Genomic DNA, 17,677 nt, shown 5'->3' with positions numbered 1-17,677 from the left:
GCTTAACAGTTGCTTGTCCTGTGCAGAACCTTCCTGATTCCACTGTTTTCCCTCGTTATCAATGATAACATACTTAGAATGAGGGCTTTCTGTGGTACCTTCTCAATATGGGTAAAAATTATTTTATTAGACATTTCATAATCAAAAATCATGTTTTAAAAATTGATATTTTATATTTAGTTGTGTAAAGATTTCTTTATAAGTATTTTTAAAGGACTCACCCTTGTATTTCTCTTGTTCCCAAGGGGGTGCCATCTCTAAGCCACTCACAGATCAGACCGTAGCTGAATCCCAGGAAGCGGTGTTTGAATGTGAAGTTGCCAACCCAGATTCGGAAGGCGAATGGTTGAAGGATGGCAAACACCTCCCGCTGAGTAACAACATCAAAAGTCAATCTGATGGCCACAAAAGGAGACTTATCATTGCTGCCACTAAACTAGATGATGTTGGAGAATACACCTACAAGGTGGCCACATCCAAAACATCTGCCAAACTCAAAGTTGAAGGTCAGTGACATAATAGCAGATTTATCCATTTCAAGTCATGTTATGTTTTTTGACAGTTACTTTGAAAGTCAAGTGGTATAACCATTTTTGGATGCCATAAGTCCATATTTCACAAAATCATTATAAACTCTCTGAACTTTCTTTCTGAGCCATATACCACAAGGTGCGAGATTGTCTATAAGACGGGTTGATGTGAGGGAGCCAGTTCTTAGGTACCAGCCGTGGAACAGCTAAATTAGATGCTCCCATTCTCTGTTCTTCTTTCTCTTTTCTCCAGTCCATCGATGAAGCTGTTATGCATACAGCTATGCAACCTTCATCTCATTCAAGTGTAGAAAAATTATTATATGTTGTACATTTCAAGTCGGATGCCAGGTTTTCCTGAATAGTCTCAAAAGTGTTTTTTATTTTAATTGAAGTATAGTCAGTTTAAAATGTTGTGTTAATTCGAAGTGTCTTTTAAAAACACTTGAGATGCTACATAACTGTAAATTTTTTGATAACCATTCTTCTGCAAGATGACCAGGTAACGATCTCATTGTGGACTTCTCTTACTTGGTGGTCTCATCTTTATTTTCTAAACGGATCATAAATTTGTCTTCAGCTGTCAAAATTAAGAAGACTCTGAAGAACCTCACGGTGACAGAGACGCAGGATGCTGTTTTCACTGTTGAGCTCACACACCCTAATGTAAAAGGTGTCCAGTGGCTCAGAAATGGGGTTGTGCTGCAATCCAATGAAAAGTACACCATCTCAGTCAAAGGAAACATTTACTCTCTGAGGATTAAAAACTGTGCCGTTGTGGATGAATCCGTTTACGGCTTTAAGCTTGGAAGACTGGGAGCCAGTGCCAGACTACATGTTGAGAGTAAGTTGACTTAGAAACTCTTTACCAAGTTGGCCAACTCACGGTTACCCTGAAGTTAAGCATATCACTAAACTGCTTCAACCTTCCTCATTAGCCGTCAAGATCATTAAGAAGCCAAAGGATGTGACTGCCTTGGAAAATGCCACCGTTGCCTTTGAAGTTAGTGTTTCGCATGACACAGTCCCCGTAAAATGGTTCCACAAGAACGTGGAGATTAAGCCGAGTGACAAACACAGGCTGGTCTCAGAAAGGAAGGTCCACAAACTGATGCTACAGCACATCTCTCCCTCGGATGCTGGCGAATATACAGCCGTGGTGGGGCAGTTGGAGTGCAAAGCTAAACTCTTTGTGGAGAGTAAGTATGAGGCAGCCCCTGTGGTATTTCTAGGTGATCCCCATGTCTTCATTCGTTTGCTCACTTCCTCTTTTTTTTTTTTTAAATTAAATATATTAACTGACATGCTCTCTGATTTTCCCAAGCACTACATATTACGAAAACCATGAAAAACATTGAGGTACCTGAGACCAAAACTGCCTCCTTTGAGTGTGAGGTCTCCCACTTCAACGTGCCTTCCATGTGGCTGAAGAACGGCGTGGAGATTGAGATGAGTGAAAAGTTCAAGATCGTGGTTCAGGGAAAACTCCACCAGCTGATCATCATGAACACCAGCACAGAGGACTCGGCAGAATACACGTTTGTCTGTGGCAATGACCAAGTCAGCGCCACCCTGAAAGTGACCCGTAAGTTAAAAACAAAACTACACTCAATAGACTCGGTGTTACTCTATATCCTACATTCCTCCTTCCTGACCAGTTACCTCGAGTGCAGCATCTACTGTGTGTTCACACTGAGATAGGGACCAGCATCCCCATCTGGATAAAATTTTCAATTAGAGCAGCGTTGAGGGGCTCTCTGTAAAGACTCTCCGGTGTCTACTGCTTGTCTTTTCCATTCCTGTGTCACTTGTCTTGTAGAGGGGGGTACCTGGATACTGCCGTAGCTCATCTCTCTGAACTGTGAGCACTTTAACAGATGTACTAAAAACATCCCAATTTTCACTCTTTGCCTGTTACAACCCACATCATATTGACACAAAATCCCTTTGGGTGTATCTCCTCCCCCCTTTGCAGCAATCATGATTACATCCATGTTGAAGGACATCAATGCTGAAGAAAAGGACACCATCACCTTTGAGGTGACGGTGAACTACGAAGGCATCTCTTACAAATGGCTAAAGAATGGCGTGGAAATCAAATCAACTGACAGGTGCCAGATGAGAACCAAAAAGCTCACCCACTCACTGAACATCAGGAATGTTCACTTTGGGGATGCTGCCGAGTACACCTTTGTGGCTGGAAAAGCTACCTCGACAGCCACTCTTTATGTGGAAGGTAAGGTTTCATAAATGTCATATCTATAAAAATAAATGTCAGACACACTATATAAAATATGAGTGTATCAACTAGAGAATGGATAAATAAAATGTGATATATCCACACACTGAAATATTATTCAGCAATAAAAAGAAAGTATTGATACATGCTCATCATGGATGAGCCTTAAAAAACTGTACACTAAGTGAGAGAAGCCAGTCACAGAGGACCTCATGTCATATGATTTCGGTTATAGGAAAAGTTCAGGCGACACAAATCTATAGAGGCACAGATCGGTGCCTAAGTCTGAGGGGAGGACGATGGGAGAGGTCTGGAGGGTGATGACTAAGGGGTGCGTGGTTTCTTTTTGGGGTAATGAGAATGCTTTGAAATTGATTCTGATGATGGTTGCACAACTCTGAATGCACTGGAAACCACTGAACTGTATGCTTTAAATGGGTGAACTGAATAGTTGTGAGTGATATCTTAGCAAAGCTGTTAAGAAGGTTAATTTTTTTTACATGCTGTTTTCCAGCTCGTCATATAGAATTTAGGAAACACATTAAGGACATTAAGGTTCTCGAGAAGAAGCGAGCCGTGTTTGAATGTGAAGTTTCTGAGCCTGACATCACTGTGCAGTGGATGAAAGACGGCCAAGAGCTGCAGCTCGTGGATCGGTCAGTCGTTCTTCTTTGCCACATCCCAGTGATTCCTGGCTTCCTATGAGTCATCACACATTAAACCTCAGTTTCCATTTCCTCCATAGAATAAAGATACAGAAGGAGAAATATGTCCACCGCCTTCTGATCCCATCCACCCGGATGTCTGATGCCGGGCGGTACACAGTGGTGGCAGGAGGCAACATGTCCAGCGCTAACCTCTTTGTAGAGGGCAGAGACGTTCGCATCCGAAGCATTAAAAAGGAGGTTCAGGTACTGTCTGCGTGATGAATTTTTGGAGAAATCATCAATAGCTCATAATCTGTAATTTTATCATTCGGTTTTTTTGACTTTGAAGTTTTGCAACTATAATCTTCTAAAAGTGAAATCAGCTTATCCCTACTGGCTCATACTCTTGTGCTGACATCAGTTTAGTCAGTTTTCTCTCACGTAGGGAGTAAGTGTGTCCTTAGCAGCTGTCTAAATACTTTAATTAAAGCCGCTGTAGAAACCTCACTGTCTAATAAATGGCCACTTGCCAAGCAGCACCAATCCAAAAAGAACTAAGGTTTAAATTGTGGTGTTCACACAGTAACTAGAATGAAGGGAATTCAAAATCGGGTGGCATTTTCTCAGTAGCCTCCTGCTGCGCAGGGGCAGGTATACAGGGACTTGGCTGGGAACACTCTCTCTGAGGTCCAAAAGGAAGACCAGTTGGAGCGAAGCTGAATTCCTAGCAGGGATGCTAAGCAAACGCCTTGGCTCCTGACTATACGTGCAAAGCTTGTCCTCGTGGGTGCCAGCCCTCCCACACGGCATCTCAGAGACAACATGGAAAGAGAAGCATCACTGGGGTTCATGTTTATCGTTTGCTCATCCAAGGAGAGCCAGGCGTTACAGACCTTAGGCCACGGCGAAAGAGCCTTCAGTGGGAATTCAGACAACCTGTGTGTGTCCTCCATCCTTTATTGTCCCGTTCTGAACTTTGATTTCCTCACCTGTAAAAATGAGGAAATCCCACCTAGCCCACAAGGTTATTGTTCACATCATATGAAATCAAACCGAATAGGAACTTAAAAGAGCTTTGTCAGTGATAAACAACCCACAGATGTAAAGTGTCAGTCTTTCTGTTACGATTAATTAAGAAGCAAACATTACCTCTTTGGGGCAGCCTCCGTCCTCAGCGCAGGTGTAAGCATGATTCTGTGCAAAAGAAGTTTGGGCACCATTTGTCCAAGGATAGGCAGGAACGTAGAATGTGCTGTAACCCACCAACTTTCTATATCATAATATGTAGGTTTGGCATGCTCTGCGAATGAGCTGTTTTTATTTATTTTTTCTTTTTTTAAATGGAGGTACTGGAGATTGAACCCAGGACCTTGCACATACTAAGCATGTGGTTACCACTGAGCTATATCCGTTGTCCCACTCCCTGCCATGAGCTGTTTTATAAACAGGTTAAAACTGAAAGGAAACAAGGGCTTCAATTTTCTTTTTATATTGCTCCATCAAAAGGTTATTGAGAAACAGCGTGCTGTCGTGGAGTTTGAGGTCAATGAAGACGATGTTGATGCCCACTGGTATAAAGATGGCATTGAAATCAATTTCCAAATTCAAGAAAGATACCACTACACGGTGGAGAGAAGAATCCACCGGATGTTTATCTCTGAGACCAGGCATAGTGATGCTGGTGAATACACCTTTGTGGCAGGAAGGAACAGAAGTTCTGTTACTCTCTATGTCAACGGTAGGTAGAGATATTAACACATTTTGTGCATCCATCTGAAATCCTCCCCTTCAGCTTACTAGAGTTCTGGTTATTCCTAGGTGATTTCTAAAGACCCCCTAGTATTCATATGTTTGCAGCTACATTTATTTTCACATTCTACCTATGGAAAAGGGATGGCAACTGTTAAAGGACTAAGATGTCGTTTCCAGAAAGCACCTGATGGCTAGATTGTTACTTAGTTGGTGAACACTATGAAACATCCACTGTGTGTCAGTTATAATGGACCCCAAATGGGTTTCTAGATACAGCATCCAGCTGTTCTCTTCTCTGCCCTTGGCCCTGACTGCCTAGGTACTAGTAGCACTGTAAGTGGTGGGGGTGTCCCCAGCCTTCATAAGGGAGTGCCTGGGAGAACCTGGAGAGCCACAGGCGAGCTCCAAGCCCGAGAATCAGGGGCTCTGACTTCAGGGGGGATTCCACGTGCCACCAAGTCCTCAGAGGAGTGCCAGTAAACCAACCACTTTCCTCATCAGAAACCTTAGAGCTGAATTTGAGGCTGGTCTAAATCTGAGACTATCCTACGTACACGGAAAGAATGGAGCCTTCACCCCTGTCCTGACCTGGGGTCCTGTCTCTGAATAAATACCCCTGAGACAGATGAAGAAACACTTAAGAGTAATCACAGGGGTCATAAAAGCGAACCACATTGCCAGCATTCCCTCAGCCCCTAGAAGACCAGTGCTCACTGTACCCAGTTATTTCGATTTTTACATTAGGGGTAGAAAAGCTGAGGCACTGAGAAGTAAAGTTCTTTCCACGTGGTCGTGTCAGAAACCAGCCTCACAGAAGTCATTTCTCAGCAGAAACTAACACAACATTGTAAATCAACTGTACTTCAATTTAAAAAAGTCATTTCTCCTCATTTCTTGGTTCCAGGAACCACCCAGTTCCCCTCACTTATCACAATACTAAGAATATGCTTTAATTAGCATAACAAGAAAGTTGAATTTTTAAAATCTACCTAACTGCCTTTAACTAGATCTAAAATGACGTTCACTTATTCCTTTCATCCAAGAAATGACTGTGACGTGTATGCAAATACTTGCAAAACAAACAGACCTGAGTGGGATGAGCCACCTCACCACGTGATTTGCCCAGATGACTTTTAAAAATAGGAAGCATGTGGAAGTTGTTCTCAAATTCTTTAGGGTACTGTCCATTGCTGCCCCCCACCCAGACCTGAACCAGGAAAGGGGTGACCACGTTATATTGAGAAACTCAACACTCTCAGCACACACACCCCAAATATCAAAAGTATCTTTCTGAAGCTATATCCTCTACTTCTGGACAAAATTCCAGGTTTTTCTTCCTTCTTAGCACAAAGAATGTTCTAGCATTCTGAGGCAAGTAAAGGTATCACAGTTCCAAAGTTTTGTTTCTGGGCACATAACCTTACCTGATGACAAGTTAATGCAGACTTTCCCGTGATTTCTTGTGTTTTCGTGTTTTTCATGGGCTGTTTGTTTTCTTTTACTCCCAGCCCCAGAACCACCCGAAATCCTGCAGGAGCTCCAGCCTGTTACTGTGCAGTCTGGCAAGCCTGCCCGCTTCTGTGCTGTGATATCCGGCAGACCACAGCCAAAAATTTCCTGGTACAAGGAAGAGCAGCTGCTTTCCACTGGCTTCAAGTGCAAATTCCTTCACGATGGGCAAGAGTACACACTTTTGCTCATTGAAGCCTTCCCGGAGGACGCAGCTGTCTACACCTGTGAAGCCAAGAATGACTACGGGGTTGCCACGACCTCGGCCTCACTCTCAGTGGAAGGTAGAAATCCCTCGCTCCCTCTCAGTTTAAGATAAAACCTAAGAAACCGCTTTTGTGTTCACTGTGTACATTTAAAAAAAAAAACACAGTGTGGAGCGCCTAAAAGTAGACTGCTCCCCAACTTTGAGATTTTGAAAATGCTCCACTGCCAGAGAAATTCAGATACATTGGCATGTTTATTCCACAGTCTGTAGGGCGATTTAATCCTGACAAGTCTTGTGGTCCCTTTCTTTAGTTCCAGAAGTTGTGTCTCCCGATCAGGAAATGCCAGTTTACCCTCCTGCCATCATCACCCCACTTCAGGATGCTGTCACTTCTGAGGGACGGCCAGCCCATTTTCAGTGCAGAGTTTCTGGAACAGGTAGGTTTGCAAGCAAAGGTATAATTGCTAATATTTTAAAAGAATGATGTGAAGAGAAGGTGTTCTCACCTTTTCCTCCCTTACAAACATCTCTTGTGCATAATTTGAAGTTTAATGAGCATCCTGCAGGAGACTTACTTGAATTATTGAATGAAGGATTAAATCAGTATTTTCCACTACCAGACTGCACACCTAAAAATTGATTAAGGTGGTAAATTTTATGTTATATGTTTTTTTTAACCACAATTTTAAAAAAGAATTAGATCAGTGTTTTTCAATGTTTTAAACTTCAAAAAAATGCCATCTTTTATGATTATAGTTGCACTTATGTTATCTCTTGAAAAAACATGGCAATATTACAATTATTATTAATTATAATAGTATCTACATGTGTTTCAAAAGAAGTGTCTGTTTACATGGAAGATGTTCAGTCTATGGACGGTTCTTGTGTGAAAAGGCATATTCCTTTGGAAGGCAGTATCTGGTAGTCCAAAGGCAGGGCCATTATGATCAGAGAGGTTGGATTTGAATCTTGACTCCCCTGTGTGACCTTTGGCAAATGTATGATTTCTCTGGTTCTCTTTCTCTCATGAATAAAGTGAGGATAATACAGCATTTAATCTTAGAATGTACATTTCATGAGGCAAGGGTTCTTCATACTGAGAACCAGGTGCCTGAAAAGCAGTAGCTACTAAAAGAAGAGCTCCATGAAAGCAAGGGTGGATCCTTGTCCAAGAATAGCTCCTTACCTAGTAGATACTCAATGAGTAATTGCTGATTGGACAAAAGAATGACTGTTAAGTGGCTGATACCAGTCACTTGGGGCCATTCTCATGGTTATGTGAGATACCCCGCACCAGCCCGTGGCACAGCGCCCAGCGCACAGTCATCTCTCAGTCTGTTTGCTGTTATGATTTTATCGGTGCACGTTTCCCAAACACCACCACTCCTTCCCTCACCCCAGGAGTCTGACCTTAGTAGAATGAGACAAAACGTTCGGAGCCATTTCAAGCTGATGATGATTGTAGACTGACCTCAGATAGGCACAACGTAAATCAGCTTTATCCCAAATGAAGATCATGCCCTCATTTTCTTGGCTTTTGTGTACCACCACAAGGAGAAATTCTCAAAGTGTGGGCATTTTGAAGCATTCCTAATAAGTTTGTTTTGGTTATTGTGCTTCTCCCATTAGTTTATGACCCAGTGTCTACTTTGCCAAGAGCCATTTTCCTAAACAAGTTAGTGTTTCAGTTGGGCTTCTATCACCTAATGATTTCCTCCTCTGGGTGGAGATGCTGATTTAGAAACCAAAGAGAGCGGTTTGATTTAATTAAAGGATATGAAGTATGTAAAGCACTTATAGGCATGGCTGGCAAGTGACTGGTGCTCAGTACACTAATTTTATTATAACCATTAAGAGGAAATATAGAGACATAAAAGTCTGGCATTGGGTGCCCAACATGGATAAATACTATGGACTTTGTGACTTCAGAGCAGTATTTGAGAAATACTAAATACTGAGAAATAAGGACTGATTTGGTAATATCCTACTAAAAAGAAAAATGCATTTTAACATCAAATTCACTAAAGCCACAATAAATAATTTATCCATTCATTGGATTTTTTCAGGAAAATTTTCAAATAAATATACATGTACGTGGATTGTCTAAAGTAGTAGCCTTAACTATATTTACACAGTGCTTTTTAATTCATAAATCATTTTTAGTTTGCCTTTAAGGTGTTACAGAAATACATTTGAAGCTCTCTATAAGACTCCAGTTGGGGTAGAAAGAGACAAATATCTTTTCTATGGGATTTATGTCTTCAAATGTTTGAATGGACTTTATAAATTCATGAGATCATTAACTCTCTCTGTGTGGTAGTATTTATACACATATGGAGGTTTTAGCATGCTCTCGTAAATATATTTTCTATATGATAAAAATTAAATTCGTTGAATAAAATGTGCTTTTAAAATAAAAGCTTACCAAATCACATAGTTTCATGCCCCTGGGACTGAAGATACTTACACAACTTCCTCTGACCAGGTATTGCTCTGAGAAGGTAACTATAGCTCTGCCTTCTCCAGAGGCATTGGGAAAAAATAGGAGTCTTCAGAAGCCCCAGTCTCATGTTTTTAGGAACTCAGTACTTGCTGAACACATGGAACATGGTCAAGCAATCTGGTGGTGCTTTCATGTGAAAATGTGTCTACTGAAGGTCTCTCGTGCCACCTAGTGGTAGAAGAACAATTTGGAAAAGTAGAATTTTAAAATGTAATAACGCTAGATTTTTGCTAGTGGTCATGCTACAGATACGAGTTAGTATCATTTGGAGGCTTACAGAGTGACAGCTAGCTAAGTGAAATGATAAATAACTAGTTTAGTAATGAGGAATGCCCATCGTTCATTTAAGCATCTGTTTCGTTTTATTCTACCAACGTTTGTATTTCTGCTATTGAGACATCATGCTAGGTTCTGAGGATGCCGGACCTGCCTCCTGCCTGCATGCAGGTCAGCGTGTAGGTGAGGAGACGCACATGTGCAATTCGATCCCAAGGTGTAAGCGCTGTAATAGCCCACCTACTCAGTGCTGTATGTCTGGGAGACAGTCAGAGAGATGCATGGACTAAACACTGAAGAATTAATAGGATCATCGAGCACAGTGGTGCTCCAGGAAGAGAACAACACTTAGAAAGTCGTAAAAGCTTGCAAGAACACTTTATGTGCTGGAAACAAGTGGTTTAAGTATGGTTAGAAAGTGATGTAATGGGTGGGCCAGAAGCTAGAAAAGGCAAGAATCAGATACTGAAGGGTTTGCTATTCTATGCTTAAAACTTGAGATTTTATCTTCTTTACTTTGAGGGACCACTGAAAGATTTTTAAGCCCCGTATCATGGGTAACATGATCAGGTTTGCTTTTTAAAGGCAATGCTCTGATAGTGAAAGGAGGAATCAATAGATATGGGAGTTAAGACTGGAGGTAAGGGACCAGGGAGAGGCTATCATATCATAATGATAGACTTGGAAAGTGTTGACAACGAGGGGAGTCCAAGATGCGGGTAGATTGTGCAAGAATCCAGGAGGTAGAACGAACAAGATTTAGGGACCAAATACAACGGAACTGTGGGGTGAGGAGCAGGGGCAGTGGGGCGGCCCCACAGAAGCCATGAGAAGCCAGTGACATAGACAGTGGCAGCCCAGCCAGAAGCACCAAGTCCATTACTAAGACAGATCTTACCCCTTAGCTCATTTAGTATTGATAATTCATGCCGGTCCTCCTGCTTCATTCAGTTCCTCCAAAGGAAGAAGTTGTCAGTAGGAATAAGTGGGGAACCTTGTGAGAGAGAGAGAGTACCAAACTCTTCATCCTTTCCTTTCCACTGAGTGTGAAACAAACAAACCAAATATTTGTAGGATGACTGTTACACTCCAGGTGATAATATGACTTTATATTCTATGGCCCTGTTTTGTTTTGTTTTTTCAGTTTTGCAGGGATGGGGGTGGGAATTAGGTGTGTGGCCCTGTTTTGGGGCACACTATTGAAGGCATTGCTGATCCCATGTGATGTTCGACTTTCTCATTTTAATGACTGATTTGTGCCGCTGGTTTCTAAAGCCCTTTCCTATGTGTATGTCATTGAATTCCCACAGCAATTTTATGCAATGAAAAGCCCATGAATTATTATGCATCTTATTTTGCAAATGAGAAGACTGGTCCAGAGAGATGAAATCAAACATTGGGTCACACAGCTGGTAAATTAGAGTGGCAGGATTTTATTTCCTACCTTACCTTGCTACCTAAGGAAGTAAAAACATTTGTTTAATTAAAAGGAGAACTTGTAGTTGTAAATGACTACTATAGTGGAAAGGCAGGGGGAACCTTCATAAACCAATATTAACAAATGCAGACAAGTACTAGATGGTTGGACTATTTATTAGAAGACCCCTGTGGATGGTATTGTGATAAGGAAGTAATATAGTGTCAGTATATTCCAAAAACAAGATGGCTTTTAATTTCAGCTTTTAAAACAAGTATCTAAATTTAAATCCATTCTTGACCAACAGGGTCATTGCTTTAATGGAAGTATAATATTTTTAAAAGTGCACATCACCTTAAACTATAACAACATAATAATATGTTATTTTATCCTTGCTTTTGGGTTTTTATTTTCTATCATTTTAAGATGATTCAAATCCTTGTATGGAAATAACTAGTTTTATTATTATTTATTATTACTGCTACTTTGAAAAAACCAACTATATCTAAGATGCTCAAATTCCATGATCCTTTTAATTTTAAAAATTACTTTCTGTGGGGCTAAGACTTTGCAGTGCTTGCTCCTTGGTAACAAAATAATAGAGATTCTTATTTCTTCAGCCTTCATGGGTGTCTCTTGTAAACTTTATGAAATGTTGATTTTCTCGGTTCTATTTTTGATGGCTCTCTCTGCCCAGAGTCGAGATTTTCCTCACTTCCTGTCCTAGTAGGCAACCACAATCCCAGATCAGCCCTTTTATGATGACTAGTTTCTCAGGACAGCCTTTTTCTCAAGGTTTTCTCATTGTCAAAACCTTGTCCCTGCTTCCATAGCATGACATGCAAATGGTTTAAAAAGATATAACTAAAATGGTAAAATTTTAAACCTTAAAATGTGTCTGTAAGCTGGATTTTTGTAGAATCATGTTTCCTTCTTAAAGATAAAAAGAAATCATAGAGGATCAGATGTGGCATGCCCAAAAGAAAAGTATAGTGTTACTGAGATAAATATAAAATTAGTCACCAATATAGTCTATAATGTGTTTGTAGGTAAACAGAAATATCCACTTGTTCTGTGATTTATTTACTTTAAAAATTAAAAACATTATTTGTGGGCTTTTTAATTTTTTTAAAATTTGGGGTTGGTTGTAATTAGGTTTCTTCCATTCTTTCTTATTATTATTTTTAATGGAGTACTGGGGATTGAACCCAGGACCTTGCACATGCTAAGTACACATTCTACCGCTGAGCTTTACCCTCCCCCATTCCTGTGATTTAAATATCCCTTTCTTTTGTGATACAGATCTAAAAGTGTCTTGGTACAGCAAAGATAAGAAAATCAAGCCATCTCGGTTCTTTAGAATGACTCAGTTTGAAGACACTTACCAACTGGAAATTGCTGAAGCTTTCCCAGAAGATGAAGGAATTTATACTTTTGTTGCCAGCAATGCTGTCGGTCAAGTATCAAGCACAGCCAGTCTGCGACTGGAAGGTACAGTAAAGCAACTTTATGAATCACATTTAAATACAGATCTAATCTCATAATGTCAGTAACCATCACTAAGGATTTCATGTAAATCATCATTGGTCCTACCATTCTCTTTTAATGCAATTAATTCTTTCCACATTATATGCGATGTTCCCGCTTTTCAGTTACCCTTCTCGTTATGAATCACAAAGCATCATTTTTCTTTTTGCCCTGGTTGGTCTCTATAACATTTCGTAATGTCGTGCTCTCATCACCGGCTTCTATGCTTCCTGATCAGCATGTATCAGAACAGGGAGAAAGATGCTAAAGAAATAAGTAGATTTGTTTTCTCATCTGGCTGGGATGAAAATTAATTTTTTTTTAATCTGAGTGTTCCCATCCCCTCATTTTATTGACACAGTTCTGATTTCACAGAAGCTGCAGTTGATGATTTCAGGTCTGTACACCAGCTGGATGTTCACCAGATGGATATTCACCATCATTCAGAGACTGCCTGAGGGTTGAGGGGCTCAGCTGTGAGATGGTTTAACATTGGTTACTTGGGGCTCTTAAACTGCAATCAGAAACACTCCTTCAGTATCAGGGAGGTGGGGGGCACTTTGATTCAAAATAAGATAGTATTTTTCTACAGTAAGACTATGTTTCCTAAGCTAATTTAATCTCTGTAGTATTAAACATATACAAATACATGAAGATTTAGGGCAACTTTGGCTTTTTTCCTTGATTTTAAACACTTGTTACAATAACCAGATGTTTTCTGGTTAAATAATTAATTGATTTAATGTGGTCTACAAAAAAGAAAAGCTGGTTTTACAACCAGAGGGGGAAAAATAACAGCAGAAAGCAAGAATACCTAAACTGAATTGCATACTCCATTACTGCCTTCAAGAAGAATGTGGTGAAGTTTCTTAGACTGTTTATGTCTCAGCATGTTTGGCAAATGGAAGGACACTTGTGTGACTTTGAGTCAATAATGGCATACACTGACAAGGCATTAGGATTGGACTGGATTTCTAGTCCACCATTGAAATTTGCAGTGGGTCTGTAGACAACTCCCAGTGAGTTCTGGTTTCGGTGCCTGGCAAGACATTAAAGATTGGCATGCTTCTTTTCAGGATTTAGCAAACTTGAAGAAGTTACATCAAACTCTCAATGGCATGTCTCTTCATCAGTTTCATTTAAGAAGGAGGCCCTTGGCCAAAAGCCTGTCTTCATTCAGCCTCTCGCAAGCCTCAGGGTGCACAGCGGGGAGACAGTCAGATTTCATGCAAGGGTTTCTGGCATTCCCAAGCCAGAAATCCAGTGGTTTTATAACCAGCAGCCAATGCTACCAACAAAAGATGTAGTGTTCCATTTTGAGGAGTCCACAGGCATGGCTTTAATGCTTCTAGTCGATGCTTACTCGGAGCATGCCGGGCAGTACTCTTGCAAAGCCGCCAATAGTGCTGGGGAAGCCACTTGTGCAGCTACGCTCGCAGTGACTCCGAAAGGTAAAGAAAGCCCAGCTTGCCTCAAAGACTTTGATGTGCTGCATCCCTCCTGCTCCACTGTTACTAATGAGAGTCTGCTGTGTGTCTCATGCATATTGCAGTCAGTCCATAGTTTACTAATAAAGTAACACCCAGGTCCCCCTAAGTCCTTAACTAAGATTTAACCGATGTACTTTAAATCTCACTGGAGTATGCGTCCCATGCATTACACTAGTCATTCTTTGTTAGGTGTCTACTTTTGCTTGACATTTTTTCTTTTCTAAACAACATCTCATCATTGCGTCATTAATGATCGACTTGCTACGTATTGTTTATAACAATATGGAGGGAGAACAAATGGTATCCCAAAGAGAGTCAGGAAAAAAAAGAGAGAGAGAGGCTATGTCACTCTGGATAGCTGCAATGACAACAGAAGGAAGGAACCAGATACTGTGTGGCATCCTCATGAGACTTCATCATCCATTCATCACTGGATCACTGGGAATGAACTTTCTTCTGTGTGAGCCTGACATCCTAGAGCACACTGCGTCTGGCCTGCTGCCTCCAAGTGACGATGATGTCTTTCATCTTCATCTTCCATGCCATTTTATGTGACTAACCTAGCCAAGTGACAAGGCTGAGGTCTTACAATTCTTTTCTTTTTCTTGTCACTTGATTACACAGTGCAAGCCCTAGCTAGGCAGAGTTCTGGGGAAGATGTAAGAGATCCACCAAGTCCTAGGCAGGGCAGATTCTTTCACAAAGCAGGAGAGCAAAATATCCCAAAAGGAAATTAAGTCATTTCAAGGATCATCATATGAATGTGAATTTCAGGTTTTGGAAAGTATCACAAAGTTCCACCTACACAGCTGCATCCGTTCGAGATGTCAACCTGCACCGTACTGGATCCCTTTCACAAACTGCAGAAAGCACTGAGTTAGCTGAGAAACATATTGAAGAACTGATGGGTGACATGCCGAAGATTCTCCTGCATCTTCAGGACCTCTCTGTAGAGTGCAGCGACACAGCTCAGTTGCTCTGTGTTTTAGAAGATAAATCTTCCATTGATGCAACCTGGACTCATGAACGTGTAAAGATAGAGGAATCTAGGAGAGCAAAGCAGTCACAAAATGGAAATACTCAGTTTCTTACTATGAGTAATATTCAGCTGGTGGACCAAGGATTGTACAGCTGCCTTGTACACAATGAGTATGGAGAGGAGACCACATCAGCAGTACTGAGAGTAGAAGGTGGTTATTTGATTTTTAGCTGTGACTTGCTTCATTTCATCCTCATCGCTTTATGCAGCCTTTCCAACATGCAAATACAATCAATGAATATATTAATTAGAACATCCTTAAATTAGCACTGTATTCACAAATGACTTATGAAAGTCAGCCAAGTCATTGGCCAAACTTGTTATGAACATGTAACTTACCAGTCTAGAGTCAAGGAAAGTTCAACTTTCAAATCTGGGATCAGAAAGTTAATGTTTGTTTCATAGGTGCTGGGTTTTTTTTTCTTCTAATATTTATCAAATGTGCCACCTAGAAATTGTACCAAAAAAAGGTTAAGATGTTATGGTTCATCGTGTATTTTTTTAGTATTATTGTGCCTGGCACTGTCTGGACCAAAATTAGTGGTCTCTAGATATTTTTCAATAAATGATGCTGCTTTCTCAGATACTCCCAGAATTGTAGAGTTAGCTCAGGGCAAGATCATTATTTTAGCTGTTATTGTGCTGGATTCACTACTGTGTCTGGAAGGGCAAGGATAAATTTGGGCAAAGGATAGCTTCTTCCTTTCATCCATGGACTTTCTTCTTAGATACTAATGAAATGAGAAAAGTATTCTTCAGGTGCTAAAAGCCTGTGCTGTGTGTCTGCAGGCAAAGGACCTTCACTGACTCCTATCGAAGGAAGCTGGTGGAATTTGGGCATCTCCAGGGGCCTGTGGAGAGCTGTGGCCTCTAGTTCTTCCCTGGTCTGGCCATACTATTTTTGAGGCATTACAGATGAGCAGGGGGCAATACCGTGCTATGTGCATGGCCATCTCTGCCCTGAATTTTGAAACAGAGTCATTAATTCCCTTAATGTATCTACAATCCTCACTCACCCAAAGGAGGATTTTTTTTCTTTATTAATCTGACATTTTGATCTATAGCTATTTCTGATTAATTTCCATAGCCTTGGAAAGGAATATCTCAGGGACTGAGGTCTAGTTGTGCATGTTAGATGGAATATTCCACCATCCAGAAAGTTGACCCTCAGTTTCACATAGCTGCTGGCTAGCGCTGTAATGACAGAGTAACTATCTGTCTGGAGTTGCGGTCTACAAGTCATGTCAGTGACAACTGTGACAGTTTCTGCAGCAAGATAATTGGGAGCTGGCTGTGCTGTAGAGGTGAGAGACATAGAGGTCTTTCAACTTGCTTCCTAAAGAAACTAATGCCATAGGACAGTGCTTGATGATCCTGTTTCCAGGGTGGATTTGCTTCAGGATTTCCAGTTCACTCAGTTCTAACTGATTATATTATTAAAATGTTCTTGGAGCATGAGCTTTGTTTTTTTCCCTGGGAAAGCCCAGACTGCTGTGCTTAAGAAAGTTAAAAGATAAGCCCACTTCTAAGTGTTTGAAGAGTGATCAGGCACAGTTGTCTAATTATCTCATATAGTTCAGTCTTGATCTGTTCCTCTTTTTGGAGGGGTAGCTAATAACTTTACATAGTTATCCACAAAAATCAAGTAGGAATGTGAAATCCCCTAAGTCTGTTTGAGTCAAGTTCTTATGTGCATACTGAGCATAGACATATCATATCTTAAGTTTGGGAATTAACATGCTGCTTCCCCTCTCATCCTAATGACATTTCATCTTCTCTAAATTCCGCATGTGTTTTACTCTTCCAAACACAGCGAATGCATTCCTTTTCCTAACTTTATTCTTACCCAGCAAAAGAATCACAAACCAAAGCAGTTACCAAAATTACCCTTGATTTAGACACTGAAAATATTAAAACACTCAGAGAGTCCCAAATTAAAACAACCTGTGAAATAAAGAGAGAATTGTCCAAAAAAAATCAAGTTTGTCGTTAATTTCATGTCGAAGACCACGAGGAACTGAGAAACGGCGTCAAGCACACTGACGTGTCACGCGGACCAGAGACTGAGAGTGGTACCCGGGCACCCTCTTTCTCCAGAAGCCACCCAGAGACCATTGAGTCTAAAGGCTGTGTCTTTTCCTTATGTAATAAAAGCAATTTTGAATTGAGGAGTCTTTGTTTTGCTCTTTATTATTGGACTTTGTGTAGTTTAAAGTTTTAAAGGTGGTTCAAATCCAGGGTGTATTTACTAGCAGAAAACTCTTAATTCTGCAGAGAAAACTGAGAATAGCCCTCAGTTAAGAGTGGCGAATCAGAAAATGCATGTTCCTTCTAAACGTGATTTCATCTCTTAGCAAGTTTTCAGTCAAGACATTTAAAATATATGTTCCTTTAGTTTGTGGATTGCTCTTCTCAATGCATGTAAAAGGCATGGGGAATTACAGAACTAAAAGAGGAAATTGCACAGAGAACCTAAAATAAAATTGTTTTAAAGTCTTTCTGTCAACGTTGTCATGTACTTCATCAGCTCATTGATTTGT

The 17,677-nt window shown here is 40.6% G+C and overlaps 1 protein-coding gene and 1 pseudogene across 4 annotated transcripts in view; both read left to right on the top strand.

The window, feature by feature from the left end:
* Nucleotides 1-17,677, top strand: part of TTN (titin) — a 269,061-nt gene that overhangs the window by 34,849 nt on the left and 216,535 nt on the right. For all 4 annotated transcript variants that reach the window (XM_074363962.1, XM_074363965.1, XM_074363963.1 and 1 more), the window contains 11 exons: nt 246-506; nt 1,111-1,374; nt 1,469-1,729; nt 1,855-2,115; nt 2,506-2,766; nt 3,284-3,425; nt 3,515-3,680; nt 4,923-5,154; nt 6,677-6,961; nt 7,197-7,322; nt 12,384-12,572. In XM_074363962.1, coding sequence (XP_074220063.1) covers nt 246-506; nt 1,111-1,374; nt 1,469-1,729; nt 1,855-2,115; nt 2,506-2,766; nt 3,284-3,425; nt 3,515-3,680; nt 4,923-5,154; nt 6,677-6,961; nt 7,197-7,322; nt 12,384-12,572 — 2,448 coding nt within the window. The remainder of the gene's footprint in view (nt 1-245; nt 507-1,110; nt 1,375-1,468; nt 1,730-1,854; nt 2,116-2,505; nt 2,767-3,283; nt 3,426-3,514; nt 3,681-4,922; nt 5,155-6,676; nt 6,962-7,196; nt 7,323-12,383; nt 12,573-17,677) is intronic.
* Nucleotides 13,942-17,633, top strand: LOC141577778 (uncharacterized; annotated as a pseudogene).

The sequence above is a fragment of the Camelus bactrianus genome, chromosome 5, assembly GCF_048773025.1.
Source record: "Camelus bactrianus isolate YW-2024 breed Bactrian camel chromosome 5, ASM4877302v1, whole genome shotgun sequence".
In the NCBI taxonomy this organism is placed as follows: Eukaryota; Metazoa; Chordata; class Mammalia; order Artiodactyla; family Camelidae; genus Camelus; species Camelus bactrianus.
Note: the sequence above shows the minus strand (reverse complement) of the source record. Positions and strands in the feature narration are given on the sequence as shown.